The sequence below is a fragment of the Lagopus muta genome, chromosome 12 (genome assembly GCF_023343835.1).
Source record: "Lagopus muta isolate bLagMut1 chromosome 12, bLagMut1 primary, whole genome shotgun sequence".
NCBI classification, from domain to species: Eukaryota; Metazoa; Chordata; class Aves; order Galliformes; family Phasianidae; genus Lagopus; species Lagopus muta.
In genome coordinates, this window is record NC_064444.1 from 16856843 (window position 1) to 16873582 (window position 16740).

The window sequence follows — 16740 nt, forward strand, 5'->3', positions numbered from 1 at the left end:
CCTCAACTCAGCACGAGAAAAGCACAGCAGATTCTTATCATATTTATTAATATTTTTTTTTCCAATACAGTAAATCCTCTCTACAGCGACAGGTTAGTTAAATCTGGTTTACATATTGCCTTCTTGTGTGAGAAATGTGGCCTCGACACCACTGTGACAAAACCAGTTTTGCTCAGACAGGGAAAGGGGGAAATGCGTTCGATTCTGATGTGACTGGGAAAAGAGGAGAACCAGTAAAATGAAAAGAACAAACCACAGAGGGAACAGAACGAACCAACACAACCCAGGTGGGAAACCGAAGGCAAGCACGGCCAGACCACCTCAAATGGAACCACACGGCACCACTTGTACGAGAGAACAGGGGGCGCAAACCCAAAGGTCAGGGACGGACAACCCCATATATATAATATGTATAGGTATTTATATATATATCATCTGAAGGACACGCTGAGAAATGGGTGATCGCAGTGGTATCTACAGAAAAAAACGTCTGCTTAGCATTAAGAGTCACACCAAGAAGGAAGCACGTAGCAGAGTGAATGGGGGAAAACAGGGACACTGGCATCGTCAGCGTTATGGGGTCCGAACCAAAGTGCCGGCCTTGGGGCCAGGAGCCCTCGAGCACCTGCTGGGAGCCCTGTGGCCCCTTGATGGGGGCGAGGGCCTGTGGGGAAAGTGCTTCAGGGGGCTGCAGGGGACCTGCTCCAGCCCAGATGACCCAGAGCAGGTGGACCCTGTCCCAGGGCCGCCATGAGACCCCCAGCACCCATCACCAGAGCTGGGCTCTCCTTTGGCCCAGGCACAGGAGGAGCTGGGCTGGGTGGCCGATCGCAGGGTTACACAACGATGTGGCTGTCCATGCCACCTGGGGCTGGATGGGGCCTTGCAGACTGCTTAGAGCCAAGCCCTTGATGGCCCGCTCCCTGCAGAGGTGAGACACGGGGGAACCATCTCCCATGGACAAAGCCAGGTGTGAAACGTTCCCCGTGTGCCATGGGGTCACCCTGCAGAATCAGCACGCCACAGTGGGGTGCCCTGAGGGGCCAGGGGTGCAGGGGGCTTCCTGGAGTGGGGTGGTCTCATCTTATTGCTAATGGCTCTGCTGCAGTGACAGACAAAGGCTGAGGGGGTGGATGCTCATGGTGATCCCAGACCCAGCAGCCTCTGAACTTTGGTGGCCTCAGACCAGGGCCACTACATCAGGGACCGGGTGAGGCAAGGGGCAGACACTGCCCCCACATGCATTTTTGGTGGCAGGCAGCAACTGACCTTTTTGCAACAGGGCCCAGGCAGCACTGTGCACGGGATGTGGGCTGGGGGGATGCCCGTGACCCCCTTTTGCCCTGATGGCTCAGGCTGGGACCTCTGCCCCTGCCCTGGGCAGCCCCCAAAGTGCATGGCAGGGAGGGGCACAGGCAGGATGCAATTGCTCACGATGCCCAGTGCACCCGAGCTGCAGGTCCTGCCCGTGCCAGAGATCCCACACAGTGCCCAGGGAACGGCTGCTGGGGAGAATGGGAGCTGCGGTCCCAGGGTGGGCACTGTGCTCTCCCCAAAATGACCACGAGCAGCACCCCAGCCCTGGCTTCCTTCTGGCTTGGCCACCCTTAAGAGACCGACCTACCTCTCTGCATCCTGCTGTTCTGCTCACGTCCTGCTGTCCTGCCCATGTCCCACTGTCCTGCTCCATTCCCCCATCCCACCCCCGCTCACCCATCCCGGCCACGTCCCCCTGCCATCCTCCCTTCCACACCAGGGCCGAGGCAGTGCTGGGGAGGGTGAGAACTGAGACAGAGCCACGTGTGACTATTGGGCTGAGCTGGGACTCAGAGCCTGCAGATGACAAGGAGAAGCTCCTCTGGTGCCCAGTGAAGGAGGGAGGCCAACAGCAAAGAAGATAAATCAACCCCAGGGGAGCGAGAGCACTGGCAGAGGTCGTCCGCGGGGTGGGTGGGTGCTGGCGGGATGCTGACGGATGGGAAATGGCTCTGGAGGAAACGGTGGTGGCAGCCACGGGCCTCAGCACGATACCTCCATGGTGTGGTTGATCTGCCCCATGGCCTCGCTGCTCTCCGAATGGGTACAGGCACGCGGTCGGGCACCTTCCACAGAACTGGCGCTGGTGAGCGAGGCTGTGCGGGAGCGTGCCAGGCGGGTCATGCTGGCAGATGGCACTGCATGGGCACAGAGAGGGGGTCTGGGTGCTCGGCCAGGAGAGGTTGGGCTGACACTGCCTAATGCAAGCAAAGCTGCTGGCCTGGAGCGGGTCCCCCAAGGCAGATGGCCCCAGGCACAAGCTTGCAGCATGCAGTGCCACAACATGAGCAGCTCCGTGCTGGCAGAGGATGTGGTGCCCCAGCCAATCCCCTGGGCACTGAGGCAGTGGGAAGCCCCAGCCACCATGCTCCAGGGGGGTGTGAATGGGGATGGGAGCTCTCCCGGCTCCCCGGGGTGAAGGTGGTGCCTTCCTCCAGCCAGGAAGCACGGAGGGCATCGCTCCTGTCCTGTGGAAGAGCACACGGTGGGCATGCTGCCTGCATGGGAGGCTCGTCTGAATGCCATCACTCAGCCCTCAGCCCTGGCTCAGGGTGGAGGCAGCCCAACGCTTTGGGCAAAGCGCAGCAGAACAGAAGGCACTGTCTGGGAAGGGCCAGCCCCACAACCAGGCTGCTCCCAAAGGCGCCCCAGCAGCCTCAGGGCTCAGCGCCAGGAGGGCACCATGCAGGGCGGGCAGCACCGAGCGGTACCTGCACCTCCACTCAGCCTCCGATCCTTCAGGTGGGCGACTGGCAGGGCGGGAGCAGGAGGAGGGCAAGGAGGGCAGAGAGAGAACGTCAGCTACACTGGGGGCTGCACGGGGCCACAGGTCTCCTCCTAACCCAGCGAGTGCACAGATTTGCGTGGCTGCACACAGACCTGCACACACACACACACGCGCAGAGACCCACACCTACACAGTTCTCTTGCACACAGAGCCTGTACGCCCCACACCCCAAACGCACGGATGGGCACCTCGTACACATTCAGCACTCCAGACACGTTTGCAGCTCTCTGTCAGGATGGGCACACACAAATGCCAGGCTCTGCCACACACACATACACACACGCACACCCAGGCAGCCCCGTGCCCAGCCCTGGCACTCACTGTAGCCCATGCCTTGCAGGAAGTACTTGAAGGCTTCGGTCAGCTTGCCGGGCTGCAGGGAGAGAGCAGAAGGAGCTGAGGCACAGCCCCACACCACCACCAGTACCCCCTGGGAGCCCTGTGCCCACATCAGCCCAGCCCTTTCCAGATAGGAGCCGCACCAGTGCGTGTCTCAGGGGCCAGTATAACTCAGCTGCTGGAGAGCACTCACCTGTGTGACCTGGGGCAGCCCACCAGAATCCGCCATCTGCACACAGAAGGTTCTGGTTAGTCTGGGGGACGCCTTTTCTCCCACCCCAACCCCTGGTGCCCACTGGCAGGATTCTACTGCCAGGCCACCCTGCTCACTCCAGTCCCACGTGAACCTGGGGCAGGTAGACAGGGACAACCTGTAATGCTGGAGCACGGAGCAACAGGGCACTGCACAAGCAGTGGGGGCCACCCTGATGCCCTCACCACCCACTTACCTTCAGAAAAGTGGTGTTTGTGGGATCCAGCTTGGAATTACACTCCACCTGTGGGTGAGAGGGACAAGAACGAGCACCCTGGGGTGCCTCATGCCTGGCAGAAGCTGCCCACAGGTACCACCTTTGGTCCCAGCACCGTGCTGGCCAGGCAGCCACGTGTGCCCATGTGCCTACAAGCATGGGTGCCTACAATCACTTACCACACCCTCTTCAGCAGGAGCGTTGTCTCCCACCACCAACATCACAGGGCAACTGGAAATGAGAGGAGGAAATGGCAGTCAGGGCTCAGGCTGGGCTCCTTGCCCTGGGCGGTGCCTGTGCAGCTCTTACCGCAGTGTCTTGGCGTTGGGCACAGTGCCGGGCCGGTTGATGTCCAGATCCCTGCGGCTGGAGGAGAGAGAGAGCCAGTGTGAGCATGTAGGCAGGCACAGAGCTGGGCTATGCCCACAGAACAGCTCTGTGGAGCCCTGCTGTCCCAGCACACTGTGATCCCCCAGTACGCTGCTCCCTGCTGGCCTGCACTAGAGGGTGACAGCAGCACTCAGTGGGCTGGAGGTTGCAGTGACCTCGGGGCCACCTGGCAAAGATGGCGGTGTTGCTGGATGCTGCTTACCCGTTGTACATGTTGAGGAAGAGCTGCAGGTTGAACTGGTTCACCACGCTGCCAATCTGCTGCCTGTAACTCTGCACCAGCTCCGTGTTGTTCACCAGCTCCTCCTGCACCAGCAGGGGACAGAAATCAGGACCAGGGCTGCCAGGTGCCCATGCCTTGCCCACTGACAGCAGAACAGCAGGATGCAGGCACGGATCTCACCCAGCACTTGGGTAGGGCTGAGCCCCAGAGCAGGCAGAAGAGATGCAGGCAGGGCTTTGCCAGGCCCATCCCCAGCACCACAGCACCCAGCACATGGGGGTAGGGCACAGCTAGGCTGGGATGCTGTGGGGACAGGTGCAGGCAGAATGCAGGGCAGGCAGCCCTTACCTGGCTGAACAGGTGGGACAGGACCATGTCTGGCAGTGTGCTGGTGAGGCCTGAGAGCTGTGGAGGGAGCACAGGGAGTCACCATCCTGCCCTGGCTGGCTCCTGCCCTGGCACCACAGGTGGCATGGGATGGAGGCCTAAGCACCTAAGGGTGCCACCAGAGCTTGGAGGAGTTTGGGGTTCTGCTCACCTTAGCAGCTGCCCAGTCAATCCAGCCTTTGCCGTTGGGGTCGATATTCATGAGGACCAGCCCTTCAACCAGGTCGGGGAAGATGAGCTGCACCAAGCAAGAGAAGGGATGTTCAGCACGAAGAGGCAATGTGCCCACCAGCAACACTGCCCACTGTGCAGGCACTACAGCCAGGCCAGGGGCTTCCCAAGTTGTCCTGGAGCCCTGGGGGCCAACATGGCCCTGTCTTGGCACAGCACTGCCATCCCAACCTCCACTGTCCCCCAGGAACCTTCACGGCATCACTCTGTGCCTGGGGTGACAGCTCAGGCTCTCCTGCCCACATGCTGGGCTGGCAGGAGGCACAGTCAACGCAGGGCCACTCCATGCTCACCGCAAACTTGGCCAGCACGTAGGCTCCTGCCCCAACACCGATCCCGATCACATACTTGAATCTGGAAAGCAGAGACGTACGCATAAGGAAATGGTGGGAAGCCCCAGGGCATCCCTTCCACGAGGATGGGGCACAAAATGACACACAGGGTACTGGCTGGCCAGGACAACTGCCCCAGCCCCAAGCCCTCCTGCTGCGCTGCTCCCTGCACCAGCTGAGGAGAGGTTGACTCACCCGAAGTGCTGCACCACGCTGGGTAACATGGCAGCCAGCTGGTCCATGGATGGGTACTGGTACCTGCAGCAGGGAGGGCACAGGGAGGTGGTTGTGGGGCCTGGGAAGAGCTCACAACCCTGCTCACCCACCAAGCATCACATTGCCCACCCTGGGCTCTGACACAGCAAGCGGGTGGTTGCCCTGGCAAGGACATCCGGTGGGCATGGCAGGTCCCCAGCACAGGCACCTACCCCTGCGGGAACTGCGAGGCTCCTGCCTGCTGGCCTGGCGCATCCACGTGACACACCACAAAGTGTTTTGTGATCTCCTGCATGTCTTCATAGTTGAAGAAGGTGTTGAAGCAAAGCTTGTCTGTCAAAGGGAGGCAGTGATCAGAGACCAAACACCCAGCACAGGGCCTGGTGGGTGAGGGGAGCATGGGAGACTGCCTTGGCCAGGAGCTGACGTGCCAGCAAAGCCTTCCACCCCCTCCCTCTGAGCTTCTGGCCTCCACAGCAGAGACCACAGCCACTGTTAGCAAGGGCTGTGTGTCCCTATCAGGAATGGAGTGCATGAGGATGGACACCAAGGACTGCGGGACAAGGCTGCAGGGGCTCAAAGCAGCCACACTGCTCCCATCCAGCATGGCTGAGATCATTCTCATCCACTCCATGCTGCCTTCAGAAAGAAGCAGGATGGCTAAAATGGGCGAGGTGGCTCCTTCATCCCAGGCACTCACGGTTGAGGCCCACATCGTGGTACGTCAGGATGGCAGGGCGGTTCCCCTTGGGTGAGCCCCGGATGACCACGTGCAGCAGCCCATAGGGCGTCTCAATGTCGTGTTCCTGGAGGAAGAGGAAAGATGGGTGACATTTGTCCTGCCCCGCACACCCCTCCTGCCCCAGCAACCCTCCCAAGAGTCGTGTGTGTGTGTGTGTGTGTGTGTGGCCACAGCCTTCAGTGTGGCCAGCATCCCAGAAATGCCTTCCCCATGGGAACCATCTGTGGGTAAGCAAGCACCTGGCAGGCAGCACCATGGAGATTTCTCCTGGGGCTCAGGGCATGTGGCCCCACAGCGCTGGGCAGGGGTGAGCCCCAAGCTGCAGGGGGCCCTGCATCTAGGCCAGCAGCAGAGAGCAGGGCATTGCATATAAATACTCCCAGCCTCCATCAGCTCCCCACAGGGCGGAGTTTTCCCAAGCTGGATGCAGCTACTGCATATTTAATAGCAGCCTGTGGATGGTTCCTCTGCAGGCTCTCTGTGACTCCTCACAGGATCCACACGCCAACTCCACATCTGCCTTCACCTTTGACATGAGCAGATTTCACCCATGTGAAAGGCTTGGGATCCCCAGGCTTGGCAGCAGCAATGAGCAAAGTCTGTCCAAATGCAGCTCAACCTCTTTCCAGAGACACAGGAGGCTGCCCAGGAGCCAGTGCAGGAAAATGCAGCCATGACCCAAATAGAGAGTACAATAAATGCAGAGCATCTGGGATGGTACAGGACAGCTGAGACGGGACGGGAAGACCGCAGGAAGGGATGGAGAGTTGGGATGGGGTGGGAAGATTTAGGATTGGAAAGGTGTACGGGATGGGATGGGATCTAGGATGGAATGGGTGTATGCACAGGACAGGATGAAGGGATAGAGGTTTCAGATGGAAGGAGATGTGATGGGATAGGATGGTTTAAATTGAGATGAGAGAATGTGGGATGATCGAAGAGGGCTTGGGATGGCCATGATCATGGGATGGGGCAGGTGGGAAACGGGACAGGACAGGAGGACTCAGAGAGCAGGAGACCAGGGCAGTTTTGGCAACAAGATGTGAGAACAGTGTGACCCACTTGGCCTGGATTCACTACACCTGGGGCAAATAGGCAGCGGTCAGATCCCAAAGATCGCCCTGGAAAATGCCACATCCTGAGCTCAAAATGAGAGCTAAAATAACCGCAAAACCCCATGCTCAAAAATAGCCATGCCCCACAGAGAGACCAGGAATGCCTTGTGCCACCATTTCCATGGCTTGGGAGGGCAGCGATTGCCAGAGAGAGAAGGGGAGTAAAGGACAACTCCTTCCTGACCACCCTCTGACCCTCACTTCAGCCTCGCTAAGGAGGAGGGAGCAGAAGAGATCTCATTGCCAGGGTACCATTTCAGGGCACAGATGCCCTCCAGCCCTCACTTGCTGCCATCAGAGCTTCTCCCGGCTAGGGGCTTCCAGGCCCGGTGTCCCAGGCCCACAAGGTCACACTTCGTCCTCCTGCCCAAGCCCTGACAGCTACAGACAAGGCCCATGGATGGGATGATGCAGGGGGAACGGCCCCTCCACAGCCACGTGGGCTCCAGCAGGCCACACGCCACCAAGGACTGTGAAGGACGCAGGCCTCAGGCAGGAGGAGCAGCCTGAGGACGGATGCTCCTTGCCGTGGTGCCTCTCCACGCCATGAGCTGCTGCCCCCAGGGACTCTCAGCACCGGAGGACGGCTCAAGGGCTCCTCAGAGCTGATGCTGAGCTCCCCAAGGACACCCTGACCCAGCTCTCAGTCACACCATCACTCCTCTCCCACGGCTCACGGCACCCAGAATCACAGAATCACTCATCCCTTCCCTCTCGCCCACCTCTGCAGGTGCTGAGCAGGGACACCGTGACGGATGAGGAAACTGAGGCAGCAGAACGGCTTGGCCCAAGGTCACCGAGCAGGAGGTGTCCACACAGCCCAATCCTGGGCACAGAGCTCTCTCCTTCCTTCCAACACAGCCCCCTCTGCGCTCCCAGCTCCAAATCACAAGCCTGAGCTGGCATCTCCTTCCCCAGCGCTGTGACCCCCACCCAGCAGGCCAGGCACATCCCTGCCTGCTGCGGCACTGCCGGGTGCCACAGCCCTGCCCTCTGCCGCAGATGCGTCCGTGCTCACTCAGAAGAGAGGCTCGTGATGGAGAGAATGAAGCTAACAACAAGAAGGGGGTCACTGACCACCCATGGCTGCAGCGAGGTGGTGTGGGGGCTGCAGCACCCTTACGTGCCTGGCAGAGCCCAGCTCCGTGCACTGGGTTCAGCACCCGCAGGGCTCCCACTTGCCCGTCACAGCACTCCCACCTGCCCACCCTCCACACCAGCCTGTTGCCATCACTGCAGAGGCTGCAAGACATCCGAGGGGTCGCTCCCAAATGGCCGTTCCCTGGTCCTCCATCCCCTCTGCTCCCCCCAGACCCTGGGTGGGATGCAGCAGGGCCCCCCCTGCCCGCAGTCATCCCAGCACAGCTGCAGCCACGGCTCAGCTTGTCCCGGTGCGGAGCTCCGCCAGGCCCGAGGAGGACGAGCTCAAGGACAATGCGGCCCCGAAACCCGCACCGCATCAGGGATGCAGTGGTGGTGTGGCCGCGTGAAGGAAGGGCTCCCCGGCGGGAGCTGCGCCCACCCCATCACCTCCCGGCACACAGCGAGCCCCGCTTGGTGCTGTGATCCATCCTGAGCCAGTGGGGTAGGAAGTGGGGCAAAACCCAGGGGGAAGAGAGCGCGGCACGGCGCCGGTGGTACCTACCCCATCCCAGCACTCGGGCATGGTGAGGAGCGTGCGGGAGAGGATGCGCGGTCAGGGAGGGCCGGGCACGGGGTCCCAGCGCAGGGCACGGCGCTGCAGCGGGCTGGGATGAAGCAGAGCTCTGCGCCGGCTCAGCCCCTCGCCTCGATTTATAACGGAGCCCCAGCCCTGCGCTAAGCCCTCCCTCTCCCTTCCCCCTCAGCCGACGTGCAGCCCCAGCAGGTTTGGCCTCCATGGCAGGCGAGCGCTGCGATGCAGCCGGCACTCAGCCATTGGCTGCCACGAGAATTATTCATGCTCCAATTGGCCCCAAATACCCTTGTTTATGAAGAAAAACGCCCGGCGCCGTGCGGTACCCGCTCCATCTTCCCTCCTTCGGCAGACCAAACAGGCACAGGCACACAGATGGGGCTACGCTGACACCGTCTGTGACACAGAGCATCCTCAAGGCAGAGCTCAGCACCCCTCACCTGCACCCAGATGTGTGCACACTTGGCTCAGTGCAAACACGCAGAGTCATGCTTGAGCCTGCAGCCATCCAGGCCGGAGCCTGCAGCAATGCACATGCACAGGGAAGCCCTCTGCACTCACAAACACACACAGCAGGTGGCCTGTGTATGCACATAACCATGCACACAGAGCCTTGTGCACATGTGTGGACACAAACGAATGTTGCCCCAATACGCCCTCACCTCACCCAGGAGCATAAGAAGGTCTGTGGCCAGGGGGGGAAGGTGCAGATATGAAACAAGAAACACAGTGTGGTTGTGTGGCCACAGAGAGCTTACATGACACGCTGGCATGGATGCAAATCCCCCCACCCCTGCCAGGTGCAGGATGATAGCACAACCCTAATTCAGCCCAAACCTGGACATGGCCAGCGGCAGGTGAATAAGCCAGGAGGAACAGCCCAGCATCCCCAGTGGGTCAGACCGCATCCCTGCGCCACACAGCAGGAGCATGCTTGTCTCTCCACCTGCCCAATGGTCCCATCCAGAAACAGATCCTCACCATCACGGCCCCGTGTCATTCCCTGCACCTTCAGCCCAACCCTACTGGCTGATAATCAGATAGAAGCAGTCCTGCAGCCTGCAGTGCCTTCCTGGCCAGGCTGGGTAACCACATTCTGTTGCTGGACCAAGGCAGCATCCAGCAAGGACACTCCTGCCTCCCCGGCCCAGCATGGCCTTGTTGCCCAGCCTCAGAGAGGCATCTGGTGCCCACTGGCATCCCTTGCCACGTCTGCCTCCATGGCCCAGCACACATCACAGCAGTGGCTCAGTGTCTCCGAGCAACTTCCCAGGCCAGGGCCTTGAGCACTCCTGCCATCACCAGTGTGCACATGGCTTCCTCATGTGTCCTCAACTTCACCACCACGTAGGGGAGGGACGGGTGGGAGAAAGGGCAGACAGACAGGCAATGGGAAAGCCTTCACCTTGCCTTGAACAAGCCAGGCTAGCTCGGAAACTTTGCACTGCATTGTTTTGTCCTGTGGGCAACTCCACCCCAAAGCCCTGGAGACGCAGCTGTGCTGGTGAACAGCCATGTGGGAGGGGAAGCCCATGTCCTAAATGACTTCTGATACAGGAACAAAGCTCTGCACAGGTCTACGTGCCATTGTGCCAGCTGAAGGCATGTAAGTCCATGGGCCCAATGGGAATCATCCCAGGACATGGAAAGAACTGGATGATGTTATGGAGAGACTCCTCCTTCAATTATTTATTCTCCAATGGTCTTAAGAATATAGAGAGGTCCCAGGCAACTGGAAGCTGGAAAATGTTGTCTTAGTTTTTAGGAATGGTAAGAAAAATCATTCTTTTCCAGGCCTGCCTGTATCACTTCAGTATCTGGTAAAATTATGGAGAAGATAATTCTAGGAGTTATTGAAAAACACCTGAAAGACACAGCAGTCATCGGTCACGTTGGTCAGGGGTTCTCAAGTGTAAAGTCCTGCTTAACTCATTCAATTTCCTTTTACGACAAGGTTACCCACCTAGCTGACAAAGGACAGGACATGCTCTGGATTTCTGCAAAGCTTTTGAACCCGTCTCTCACAGTAGCCTTCTGGCATGGTGTGCAGCTGTGTGCCAGACAAGCACGCACTGTGAGGGGTGAACAACTGCCTGCTAGGGCTCCAAGAGCTGTGGTAAGTGGGTTCCCCCAGACTGGTGCGGCTGCAGCCACAAGCAGCAAGCACAGCAGGCTTGCACCCAGCCAGCACTGCAAGAAGCACATCGGGGCTGTGGTGAGGCTGTATGGAGAGCACCAGCCCCAGGACACCGATTCACAGGGATTTCAGGGGCTGTGGACACCCACATGGGACCCCAGCAGCACAGCATCAGCATCACCACCTTCTTCTCCCTCCTCACCCTTGCCTTGGTGATAACAGACTGTTCCCACTGGCTCTGCAAACCACACCTCCCTGCATCCTGACTAAACTCTGCTGTGCCACACCGCACACGTGGGCGATGGAGGCTGGAGGGGCCAGTCCTAAAAGGCACTGCATCTGCCAAAACAGGGACTGAGGCTCTCCTGCCCCTCTGGCAGGGTGACTGAAATCAGCTTTAGTTGCTCCTCACAGGCACTGGGGGTTCAGCACAGGAGTTGAGAAGGTGCAGCCAGCACTGCCAAGCTTCAGATCATCAATGTGTGCTGTGAAGTACCCTTACAGGGACCCGGCAGAGGACACGCTGTGCTCCAGCCTCCCTGCTGCTGGCAGAGGGACAGGCAACAAGCCAGGGACCAGCAGCCCACATCCAGATCCCTGTGTACTGACACCCCAGTTGACATGAGGGGAGCACGGCACAGGTTGAGCCCAAGACAGAAGTAGGGACTGAAACACAGGCTGGGACCAGGCGCAAGCAGAGCCTGCAGGGACTCACGGCCTCAGCCTCCTGCTGCCTGGCAGCCCCAGGGCCAGGCTGCTTCAGGAGAGCTGGGCAGGACAAGGGCGATTGGGGCTTTCTCTCCCAAAAAGAGAAAGACACTTTCACCCACCCTTATGTAACTGGGGAGCTGGCATCACCCAGGGAACCATTGCCATGGCAATGGCAGGGGGCTGGAAAAGCAGCTTTGTTTTTAGAAGAGAACACCAGTCCTAAAAGGGTTTTGTCCCCAGCTCGTTGCCAAGTGCCCACCAGCCACATCCGACCGCCAGCACCAAGTGCTGCAGCAGGCACCAGGCCAGCGTCCCCAGGGGCTCTGCAGGCAGACCCACAGCCCCAGCCCTTCCCCACAGCACAGATACCAAGCAGCCACTGCCTGCCCCACACTCTGGGGCAAGAGACAACTCCTCTTCCACTACAGCCAGTCTTACCTTCCAGTCTGTGTCAGCAGCAGAGAGGAACACATCTGAGTTGTCCTGTGGGAAAAGGAGAGCCATTAGATACTGAGGGCTGGAGCACAGCAGTGTCCACGTCCTGGCAGCCAACACGCGGGGTTGGAGCCAGAGCTGTTCCCCAACTCACCAGCTCAGCATCCTGGCCACGCAGCAGTGGCTTCTCCTCAGTGAAGCGCAGTTCGTGCAGCCCCGCCATGGTCATCTCCTGCAGCAGCAGCCCTGTCCGAGGGGAGGGAGACATCAGCACCCTGCTGGGTCCTGCTTCTGCTGTCCCTCAGCTCTCCATGAGCCTTTCTGCCCAGAAAGCCAAATCAGTTCCCATCTACTCGGCCAATGGGGCCCAGTGTGCTGGCTTGGCCAGGGGCTGCAGGAAATCCAGCTTTGGGGCCAGGAATGGAGGCGAGGGCCGGCAGCACCTGGAGGAGCTCAGCTTCTGCCCAGATCCAGCTCTCCCAGTTAAGGACTCAGGCAGACTGGGAGAGCAGTGTGTCTGTCAGCGCTGGTCACCCTGCAAGTACACAGCCTGGGGCGACAATGGTCTGATTTGCACGGCAGCTTCCAGCATTGGCCAGAGAGACGGGTCAATGTTTCAGCTGTGTGCAGGCTGTGGGCAGAAAGGGTGGGAGCAAAGGAGACCTCCCTGCAGAGCCAGACCAAGGTGTAACATTTCTGAGCCACACAGAGGGATGCTCTGAGCAGCAGGAACGGCTGTCAGGGAGCAGAGAGACCAGCCAAAGGTGGTATGGCAACGATGGGAGGAAACCAAACACAGAGCGTTTACCCACACAGCCCTCCCCTCACCTGCAGAGCAGGAGCCACACATCACAGCCACACCGTGTCTTCCTGAGAGTGCCCCAGCAGTGCCAGTGGGCAGCCCCAGGCTGTGGTCCCAGCCAGCGGTAGCATGGGGACTCTCCAAGTCCTGCCCAACTCCAAGCTGCCCAGGATGTGATGGCCAAGCAGATGCCACCAGGGCTGGCAGTGAGCACTTCTCCCTCCAGCTCATCCCAGTATTCCCCAGCAGCATCCATCCCCAGGTGTTCCCACTCTGCCTTCCCCACGTGGTGCCAACGCATCCTGGGCAGAGCTGGGACACATCTCCTGGCCAGCTCCAGGGCTTGCAGGGATGGCCCTCACTGCAGGTGTGGGGCTGTGAGCTGCTGAGCAGAGCACCAAGGCTTTGTACACCCCAACACCAGCACTGCCAACATACCCCCAAATATCGGCCCAGCTCAGAAAGCAAAGGGGAGTGAGGGGCTGCACAGTCACTGGCCACACTCAGTGATGGACAGGGGAATGGGGACAGAGACAGTGCAGGCTGCCCTGTGTATGCGCAGGTTGGGTCCCCAGCAGGTCCCGCTGCCCATTGCCACCCATTCCCCAGCACCAAGCCTCCAGCCATATTCCTGCTGCTTCCCACCCAATCCCTCCATGGAGCCCAGCGAGGATGGGGGCTGTGGCGGCACCAAGCAGAAGCAGACCCCGCTCCATCAGCAGCTTCAGCCAGGCCTGCTGCATGCTTTGCTCAGCACCACACCTGAGGCAGCCCAAGCTGGAGGTGCAGAAATGCAGACCTACAGGAACATTGCAGGGCGTGCTCACCCCTGCCCCAGCCACCCAGAACACTGAACTGATTGTAAGCTTCCCTCCAGAGCTGTGTTCTGCTAATCCAACCGAGTTTTCAGCTGAAAAACCAAGCGGGCTCTGCCACCTGGCTGCTCTCTGCAGAAACCACACTCTGCTCTGCTTCGGGAGCAGACCAACAAAACAGAGAGGTTTCGAAGCAGAAGCACCAGCGCAGAGCCTCCCAGAGCTCCCGCAGCCCCAGTCCCACACTGGCTCCAGCCCTGTGCCCCAACTCAAGGGAGGGAAGGTTAAAAAGTGGGAGGAAATCAGCCTCACCGGGAGCCAGGTCTAGAAGAGAGCAGGAGAGCCGTGCGCTGACCGCACTGACCGCTGCGTGGCCGCAGTCCTGGGGCGGCTGGGGACAGCACTTAGCACACGGTCGGTGCCTTTGTTAATTAAAGCCTCTGGCTGATAATCAGAGGGAGGGAGGCTGAGTGATGAGGAACAGCCCCGTGATCTTGGTGTGTGGTGGGAGAAACACCGGCCCATGGCAGAACCCCGTGCGAACCAGCATCCTCAGTGCAGAACGACGGCCACTGGGAGCAGTTCTGGGCTCAGGAGCAGGAGAGGAGCTAAGGGTCAGCCTTGGGATCTCTGTAACAGGGAGCCCCAAGGATGCCACGGCCCCACAGCAGGATCACAGCCACACCGTGTCTTCCTGGGAGTGCCCCAGCAGTGCCAGTGGGCAGCCCCAGGCTGTGGTCCCAGCCAGTGGTAGCATGGGGACACTCCAAGTCCTGCCCAACTCCAAGCTGCCCAGGATATGATGGCCAAGGAGATGCCACCAGGGCTGGCAGTGAGCACTTTTCCCTCCAGCTCATCCCAATATTCCCCAGCAGCATCCATCCCCAGGTGTTCCCACTCTGCCTTCCCCATGTGGTGCCAACACCACGTCCCAAAAAGAGCACAGCACCATCCGCCTGCACAGCCAAGCAGCAGCTGAGGGCCAGGAGCACAGCACACTGCTACTCCCCTGAAGGCACTGCTGTGTAGGACACACTCCATGTGCGCTGCCAGGAGCAATTTCAGCGACCCCTTTCCATTTTACTCTTTTCTATGGATCAGACACGTGCCCAGCAACCACCCACCCTGGGCTCTCACAGCATGCCAGCATGAACCCTTGCAAACAGCCTTTCCCCTGAATCTTCCAGGGGTGAGCCAGGGGAGAGGGATGCAGACAGCCGCTGTGGCTCTGCCCTGTGTGCGGAGATGCAGATGGAGGCAGCCCCGTTGGCTTTGCCTTCTCTGGGAACCTGCAGCCCAGTGTTCGCTTATTGAAGGAGAAGCAGCATATGGCAAGGAAATGCATTACTGCTAACTGTTATACTTCTCATCCCGGTATGGATGCCCAGCAGGAAGAGTTTAACAGCGGTGTCCAGAAGACAGGGGACCCACAGGGGCCTCCCCGCTGCCCTCCGTGTGCTGCCCAGCGTGGCCGTGGCATCCCGGGGTGCTGGCACGGCTCCTCGGGGTGAAAGGAGCAGCGTGTAGAAGACGGAGGTGGGGGGAGAAACCAAAGGAACGGGGCTGCTGGAAAACCTCACAGAGCACAGCGTGGGCCCCCTCCCACCCCGCCGGCGCAGGACAAACCCCCCAAAGCCGCATCGAGGCTCACCGGGGAAGCTGGCAGCAGGGCTGCTGGCCCCGAGGGTGAGCCGTAGGGATGCTCCGGCAGCCCCGCAGCAGGACCCCCGCAGCCCTCCTACTTCCCCAGCCCACCCGGGGCCACGAGCGCCCCGAGCCCGAGGGCACGGCCAGGGGCTGCGGCAGCGGGGAGCGGAGCCACCGCGAAGCTTAGCCCCAGCCCGAGGGATGCGGCAGCGCGACCCGCGGCCCCGCCGTGCCTCCGGGTCTCCGGTACCTGTGAGCAGCTCGATCTTGTGCCGGAGAACCTTCATGCCGGGCCGGCGGCCCCGGCGCGGGGAGCGAGCGGAGCCGGAGCGGAGAGGAGCGGAGTCGGAGCGGAGAGGAGCGGAGAGGAGCGGAGAGAAGAGCGCAGGGCGGCGCAGGGGCGAGGCGGCACGGCCCCGGGGAGCGGATCCTCCCCTCGGCGGGGCCGGAGAGGAGGGACGGGGCCGCGGATGGGGCCGGGAGCGGGGCCGGGAACGGACGGATAATGGGAACGAGGGAGGGGGGAACGAAGGGGAAATTGTGGAGCTGCGGGGAGCGCGGGGGGGCTGTGCGAGAAAGGGAGCGGGGTGCGGCGATGGAAGATGTGGGAGAGCTCCGGGGGCAGAGCTGTGCCCCAAGAAAGGGGCCGTGATGGCTGAGCAGGGTGGAGGTCCCCACGATGGTCAAAAGGCCCGGGAGGTCCTGCGATAAGGGAGACCTGGGCAAGGGGTGTCCCCACAGCATGGCCAAGGAGTCAGGGGGCAGGGAGTGGGGATGGCGAAAGATGTGGGGTCTGAGGGGTCACCCAGGACACCGTGGCTGGGATGGAGATGGACCCCGGACACCTACAAGGAGCTGTGGGACAGCGGTGTTTGGGAAAGGAGGATCACCCATCACCCTCACCACAGTGCTCAGGTCTGTGGAGGAGCCCAAGGGCTCCCAAGGCAGCAAGGTAGCAATGCTATATTTGCTCTGTCCAGTCGTGCCACTGCTCCTTGCCATGTATTTCTTTGGTACTGTTTTAATTCATCTTCCTTCAGCTGGAGTGGCTCAGGTGGGAAGAGCTGAACATCCTGCAGGCTGCTCCTTGGGGCCAGGACTCCATCACTCACTCCTCCATTATGGACTTCTTCAGCTTAGCTGAGGCTGAAGGTCTCCTAAACCACACAAGATGCTGCACCAGGGTTGGGATTTTGGTGCTGGGATCTGGGAGACAACCCCTACCCTGGAGGTCTCACACAATGACCCA

General features: G+C 60.3%; 1 protein-coding gene across 4 annotated transcripts; it reads right to left on the minus strand.

The window, feature by feature from the left end:
• Window positions 1-26: 26 nt before the first annotated feature.
• NDRG4 (NDRG family member 4) lies at window positions 27-15964 on the minus strand. Of its 4 annotated transcripts, XM_048958452.1 has the most exons (17): window positions 15742-15964; window positions 12382-12473; window positions 12231-12275; window positions 6113-6218; window positions 5625-5745; window positions 5392-5454; window positions 5158-5218; window positions 4785-4871; window positions 4595-4651; window positions 4226-4329; window positions 3943-3999; window positions 3813-3864; window positions 3613-3660; window positions 3357-3392; window positions 3146-3197; window positions 2748-2786; window positions 27-2174 (listed from the first exon to the last, which is right to left on the minus strand). In XM_048958452.1, exons 1-17 carry the CDS (start codon window positions 15776-15778, stop codon window positions 2020-2022), a joined length of 1212 nt encoding a protein of 403 aa, XP_048814409.1. In that variant the 5' UTR covers window positions 15779-15964; the 3' UTR covers window positions 27-2019. The 4 variants fall into 4 exon arrangements, with proteins under 4 accessions (XP_048814409.1, XP_048814410.1, XP_048814411.1 ...); XM_048958453.1 differs by lacking the exon at window positions 2748-2786 and having other exon boundaries at window positions 15742-15959; XM_048958454.1 differs by lacking the exons at window positions 12231-12275; window positions 12382-12473; window positions 15742-15964 and adding an exon at window positions 8915-9065.
• Window positions 15965-16740: the final 776 nt, after the last annotated feature.